General features: G+C 37.8%; 1 protein-coding gene across 4 annotated transcripts in view; it reads right to left on the bottom strand.

Moving 5' to 3' along the window:
* Positions 1–1496: 1496 nt before the first annotated feature.
* PAM (peptidylglycine alpha-amidating monooxygenase) overlaps positions 1497–7255 on the bottom strand; it is a 61450-nt gene continuing 55691 nt past the window's right edge. For 2 of the 4 annotated variants that reach the window (XM_010007207.1, XM_010007210.1), the window contains 3 exons: positions 4356–4568; positions 2822–2878; positions 1497–2305 (listed from right to left, as the gene is read on the bottom strand). In XM_010007207.1, the coding sequence (XP_010005509.1) occupies positions 2130–2305; positions 2822–2878; positions 4356–4568 (446 nt within the window). In that variant the 3' untranslated portion in view covers positions 1497–2129. Of the gene's footprint in view, positions 2308–2821; positions 2879–4355; positions 4569–7255 lie in introns of all 4 variants that reach the window. The other 2 variants (XM_010007208.1, XM_010007209.1) reach the window with 2 other exon arrangements.

Here is a 7255-nt window from a genome sequence, read left to right as displayed (position 1 = left end):
GTCTTGAAAGACTTCCTCCTTGAAGAGCATCCAGGCTTCCTGGAGAACAAAATCCCAAGGGATTCTGGCAATCAAGTAAAAGTTTGCCCTTCATTAGTCTAGGGTGGCACTTTTGTTGCCCCCCGTCCTAGCATCTCTAAGAATAGAGAACTCTTAACAATTTGTGGTCACTGTGCCCAAGACAGCCTCCAAACGTTGTATCTCCTACTAACCTGTTCACAAAGAGCAGGTCTAGCAGGGCACATTGCCTGGTTGGTTCACTCACCACTTGTGTCCAGACATTATCTTTGACACATTGTTCATTAAGAAGCAGAGAACACCCAACATCAGATGGGCATAATGTGAGCTATTCAAATGTTAGAAAAATACACCCTTACTGATCACTTTTGAGAAAAATCTGTGATCTTTTAGATCTGATGCCATATATACCACCTATGACACTAGTGCCAACAGTTCTCTTAATTGCTGTAACAGAAAAATTCCTATAAACTAGTGACTTGTCATTTTTTGCAGACAGCTTTAGAAGATCCTTTCCAACTACATTATTTGTTTCTATTCATTTACAAGCAACAAACAACCCTACTTTCAAAAGCAAGACAGAACCAGGACATTTTCTTTGTGACATAAAGGAAAATAGACATAAGTAGGAGAGGAGGCAACTTAAGAGTATGCACTAAATACAATCACACAAAACTGAATCTGTATGTCAGTACCTTAGAAAGCTGTTCTCAAGATTTTGCTATACTTGCGAAGAAACAACCTGTCAAGGATTATAAGTTTTTGTTGCACAAAGGGATTTATAAAATCTTGCTGAGGGAAGTAGGGTTTTTTGCTCCACTATCATGACTCTTATTCTTTACTCTTATTTTGCAACACGTGCCATAAAAACCCGCAGCAATTACAGCTGTGTGCACTCTACTCATAATACAGGTTTTAAAAGATTAAACAGGCTTCGATACTCAGACTTGACTGGCAAATCATGATGATATCACACAGTGATTCACACTTCAGATTACACCCAGGATAATTTTCTAGGAGGTCTTCTGCAAGTCTCCTGTTCAATGAGTGAGATTATAGGACAACTCCTGTTGTACAAATGAAAATGGAGGTGTGCAGAAACAAGAAAATCAGTACTAAAAATCAAGTAATATTAGATGCCTTCCCTGACTAACTTGCGTATTTAATTTGAGACACAGGTTTCCTCCATTACCAGGTTTTATTAAATACCCTGCAGTTTCACTTTACAAGAAAAATTCCTCTTTAGATATTTAAGCTTAACTTCATACATGTATGTAAACTATTAGTCTTTAAAAAAACCCACCACCTTGTGACATAGCAAAATATTTTTCAGCTTCCATACAAAACAGCACTTTTCCTCTGCTGATAGAAGATATTAAAATTTTTACTGTCATAAGTGGTCTGTGTAACTTTTACAAAGATTGTATACAAAAAACTTTAAAGTATGTAAAAACTCCAAACTACACTCCAACAGCCAGTGCTCTGCGAATGCTTTATTACACAAATTACATTCAGCTTCTGAAAATAGTGTCCTAACAGTGATACAATCTAAAAATAAAACACTTCAGAAACACATCAAGTTAGGAAGAAGAAAAACATTAAATAGAGACTTTCTTTCTTTTCTTCAATGCAATATAATGTTAGTGATTTTAAAAAAATAGAAGAAGATTTAACAGCTTCATTTTCTTGTGGCACTGTATTTTCTCTGTACTGCAACAGGTTAAGGACATTGAGGAAAGGCACAAAACAGAAATTGGCAAGTGAATAGTTACAGGGAAAATATTTTCATGAAGCAGATAGTAATACTTATTTACAAGATCCCCAAATTGAGATGAGAAAATACTACTGCTTTAAATCAATGCTGCAAATAGAAGACTGACTGCTTTATTAAGATGTTCTCATAAAAAACAGCAGCACAGATGTGGAATTTCCGTACACTCCTCCACTTAAAAAACAGAACAAAAACCATACAAAATTAAAGGAACCAGTGTACAGCCCTACACAGAGTAGTATAGTTTACAATTAAATAGACAAAACCTTACACGTGCTTGAGAGAAAAGGAATCTGACATTTTGGGTTGATTCATGTAATGGAGAACTCAAAGGCTGGTTTCAGGATGATGAAAGTGCTGGTGGGGGTGCTGAACACTCTTCCTCTGAATCTGAGCTATCATCTTCATCTTTTTCTTGATCACTTCCTTCAGTGCTCAGTCGGTCAAACCCTTTTTGGCTGTAGCCTTTGTGACTTGCAAAGAAGTTTCCAAGGTTAAGGCCGCCACTGCCTTTCCCTGTGGAAAGCAAAACTTATAAGCAAAACCTCATCACAAGGTTTGCCTTACTGTATGGGTGGAATAAAAATCTATCTACACATTCAACAGTGCAGGGTATAGTGGAGATTATTTTAAGTGTCCTTCTAGAAACTGTTTTTAAAGATCAGCACATAAGTCACAAAAGCAAAGTGTAGAGATAATGAAAGAGGAATGAAATTGAAGTTTCACACTGTTGGGTTTTTTTCAGCATATATTCTCTCATTAAGTCTTCATGCAGGCTGCTTGTGTTCCCACCAGTTTGTCTTTGAAGGGCTTAATTTCATTCACTAGACCCACAGATAACCCATTATCTACTACTCTCCCTCCGGTAGTGACGCATCCTCTTCAGCTGGGAGAATGAGGGATGAAAACCTGAGGTTTGTCCTGATCCTACCTCTGAGAAAGTTTAATCAACTCTGTTATTCAGCTAGAAGTGCTTACCAGAAAAAACATCCAGTTACTGCATTCTTAAAAGATCTTCAATAACTTACTTACCTCTAAGTTTGCCTAAAATTCTGCCTGAACTTGAATCAAGTTTGTGTTCCCCATCAGCTGAAAAATAAGAGAGATGTCAAAAACAATCTAAGTAATTTATATTGTATTATTAAATAATTATCTGTATTTCCTGATGCAAAGCACAGACACTCAACAAATAGATCAGCAGCTCTAAGATGCAAAACTGATACTTTTCAGCTTCTTAATTAAGGTGAAATTATAATTCCTAAATTACCATACCACAGATGTTCAGTTTAGGCCAATTCAGCTGTTAAGAAGATTGACGCATGCGTTAATTCTGAGAATTTCATTACCTCATGTGTTCAGTTATGTTACTGTGAATAGTTTACAGGAAGTACAAGAACCTTGTCATATATAATGTGCACAGCTACATTTCAGAACACTGCAAAATACAGCTTGACATTTGAAATGGTACCACTTCCTTTCAGAGAAGACTGGCTTTCTGGAACACAGTGATCTGTAAATTTCTTCAGGTATTTCTGAGGAACTTTCTTTGCCTCCTCACAAATCATATCCTTCTCTATGGAAATTCTTTCCATGCTTCATCTGAAGAAAAATTAAATGCCCTGGCCAAACTGACTTTTCCTATATACTGCTTAGTGTCCATAAATCTGTGCAAGTTTACCAATGTAACTATATAATGCTCTCTTACACAGTAAATTAAGGAACTGCTTGAATCCAATTGGAATGCAAAGATGCTATTATGTATCTTATTCATTAATGACAGTACTGCAAGTTTTCTAGTGTTAGCACAATTGATGTACTGAACATGTCTGAACACACAGGAAGTTGCACAGTGAAATATACAAATAAAATAGATCCCACTCAGTTGCACAGCAATATTAGATTGCTGAACTACATACTCTGTCATAGTATGTCCTACCTAGTGGCAGAACCGTGTTGTCTGTTCCATATACATTTTCTTGTCTTGATGAGAGTATCTTGATTAAAATATTTATACCATACAAAATAAAAAGTATAGTGATCAAACTCCTTCTGCAGTCTACAAGTTTGGAATAAGTAATATGACTTAGTATGACTTAATAAAACATTTACATGGCAGTGCAAGTAGCAATAAAAGCTCTCATGGCAATGGATATGAGTGCATTATGGAAACGTCTGCCTTTGCCTATACATTTACAACACCCATAGAGCCCTTTGTTCTCAATAATCTAAAGATTGCAAAGTCAAAGTCAAACTGTGGTCAGAGTATTAAAATTTAGGTATTCCAGACAAAAACATGAATAAATTCTGGTAATTTCTGATATACCAATTTACAGCTTGTCACCAATTAAAAGATACATGTTCTGAAAAGGTGGTGGCTTGAGAAGTAATATTAAAGGCTTAGGAGAATGCATTGCTGTGTGTATGCTGATTCTTAATTTGCATGCAGCATCACAGTATCTGTTCATAAGGGCAAAGGGACAGTAAGTCTCTCTCTATTCATACTCTCATCCCTCAGTGTTCAGCGATGTTTTTAAATGGAATAATAAAAGTCTGTTCTCTTGGTTACCTCTGTAGGCAGTTGTCTTCCTCCACAGATTAAATACTAAAATTGCCAGCAGGAGAACAACAGGGATAATTAGAAGAGTTGTAATAAGAACAAAGGGAACTCCAGTCTTGGCCTGTTGGACCAAATGTTGTTGTTTTTCCTGCTTCTTTAGAAGGCCTGTTGATTCTGGGTTGGTTTTCAATCTGGCTTCTGCAATTGTTCCTGATTCTTTAAAAAGAAGACAATTTCAATATATAATCCATATGCATCATGCAAGATAGAACAAGGCATTAAAGAAAATAACAAGTTAGAGTACCTGAAGTGTTAAGTAACAAGGAAACAACAGATAAATATTTGTGAAGATGATTTTAGCTCTTGCTGATATTATCCCAAGTGTAAGGCAGAGAGAGTCTGAATAGTATCATTTGCAAGCAAAGATGGCCTCCTCTTTTCTCAAATGGGGACAGGAGAGGTGTCAGGGAGAATTTTGTGTTTAACAGGATCTGTGATTTAAAATACAGGAAAATCCCCAAAAGATTGATTTTTGCAAATAAGCATATGTTGTACTATCAATTAGGTTTTCAAAAGGGTGTTGGTTGATGGGAAGCTCAATATGAGCCAGCAATGTGCACTTGCAGCCCAGAGAGCCAACTGTATCTTGGGCTGCATCAAAATAAGTGTGGCCAGCAGGTCAAGGGAGGCAATTCTACCTCTCTACTCTACTCTTGCGTGACCCCACCTTGAGTACTGTGTCCAGTTCTGGAGCCCTGAACATGGGAAGGACATGGACCTTTTGGAGGGAATCCAGAGGAGGGCCACACAGATGATCAGAGAGCTGGAGAACCTCTCCTATGAAGACAAGGCCAAGAGACTTGGGGCTGTTCAGCCTGGAGAAGAGTAGGCTCCGGGGTGACCTTATAGTGGCCTCCCAGTGCTTGAAGGGGCTACAGGAAAGCTGGGGAGGGGCTTTTTACAAGGACATGTAATGAGAGGACCAGGGGTAATGGCTTAAAACTGTAAGAGGGGATATTTAGGTTAGACATTAGGAAAAAATTCTTCACTGTGACGATGGTGAGACACTGCTACAGGTTGCCCAGGGAAGCTGTGAATGCACCCTCTCTGGAAGTGTTCAAGGCCTGGCTGGATTTGGCTTTGAGCAACCTGGTGGGTTGGTGTCCCTGCAGGGGGGTTAGAACTAGATGATCATTAACGTCCCTTTCAACTCAAATCATTCTATGATTCCATAATTAAGTTATCTACTTTTGATAGCAACATTTCCACAAATAAGAAGGAATATTATCATAATCAAAAAGAAAAGCATTTTAAATATCTTTTTAGTAAAGTTGTGACAAAGGGATAAACTCCCATAACGTCTACATCTCATGAAAAAAACTGTCTTGTTTTATGTTTTGAAGACTGTCTTAACTGCATGTCTTAAGAAGTAGTTGCATCAGAAACATACTCTGAATCAACTCTACTTTGATTGTATATCAAACTTTAAATGATGTTTTATTAGGCAAGATAGTAAATGCTTCAGTTTACAATTAACACTAATACAATGATAACAATTATCTAATGTTATCACTAATACAATGGTAACAATGGTACAATGACAACATGCTGTCTGTTCAAGTAGTATCACAGAATCACAGATTTACTGAGGCTGGAAAAAGACCTCTGAAATCAAGTCCAGCTTATGACCTAACGTCACCACACCGGCCGACCATGGCTCTAAAGTACCACATCCAGTCTTTCCTTAAAAACCTCCAGGGATGGTGACTCCACCACTTCCCTGGGCAGTCCATTTCAATGTCTGATCATGCCTTCCGTGAGGAACTGCTTCCTAATATGCAACTTAAGCCTCCCCTGGTGCAGCTTCAGGCCATGTCATCTTGTCCTGTCACTAGTTGCATGGGAGAAATGCCCAGCCCCCACCTGATTACAACCTCTCTCAGCTAGGTGTAGAGAGTGATAAGTTCCCCCCTGAGTTTCCTCTTCTCCAGGCTAAACAACCTCAGCTCCTTCAGCCTATCCCTGTAAGACTTTCCTTCTAGCCACTTCACCAGCCTTGTTGCTCTACAGCTAAGAGCAATTTTACTCCACCATCTTGCATACCTCTGCACAAAAGCACCATTGTCCACATATTTTCCCCCTGCTTCACAGCAGTGCAAGAAATAATAACAGTCTATTACCAGGAGGCTGTGAAAGTGCTGGCCACTTCTGTCCATTTGTTAAGCAAAGGGTCTGTTCTCTTCAAGTGCACCTGAATGGTGTTAATTTAATTAATGAGGTTAATATAAATCCTAAGTTATTTTAGAGATCGTTACGTAAAATACTGTTTCTTATTCTGGTGACCCAACTGACCCTCTGTACCTCTGGAACTGTCAGCTAGCATGGTATCTTCCTAAAGAAGATTAAAAGACACCTAGATTTGTTGTACTGTGGATGCTGCAATGTCAACACTTCCTTTCTGCATGTTTCAGGAGGACTGTTGTACCAGAGATGAAACAGAAGGATAACAGTTTTGATAAGAAGGATTTTATTGTTTTATAATGTTGGCCTACTTCATTCTATAAGCTTGCAACTGGCAGTTGGAATCTTCTGGGAATTCTCTCTGTTTGCATATACATGGTTAAAGCTAAATACACAAGCTCTGAAATCAACCAAAGACAAAGTTAAGAATGTTTGAACATTTTATAAAAGCTACTCCATAGCCTGGTATTGCTTTTCTGAAAGGGAAATTAACTTTTCAATGTAAAAGACCTACAACACAGAATACTTAAGGCTAAAATTAATTTTCCTCTTCCCAAATTTCTATTTTACACCTTTCAATCTCCTCTATGTGTATTTCTTCATCTTCTTGTATTAATTTCCTCCATGCTTTTATTGTTTTATATTTTTTTCCTTTTTTCATTTTCTTG

This window comes from Chaetura pelagica, unplaced genomic scaffold (genome assembly GCF_000747805.2).
Source record: "Chaetura pelagica isolate M959 unplaced genomic scaffold, ChaPel_1.0 scaffold40, whole genome shotgun sequence".
Lineage (NCBI taxonomy): Eukaryota > Metazoa > Chordata > Aves > Apodiformes > Apodidae > Chaetura > Chaetura pelagica.
The sequence above is the reverse complement of the archived record's forward strand: the minus strand, read 5'-3'. Positions and strand labels throughout refer to the sequence as shown.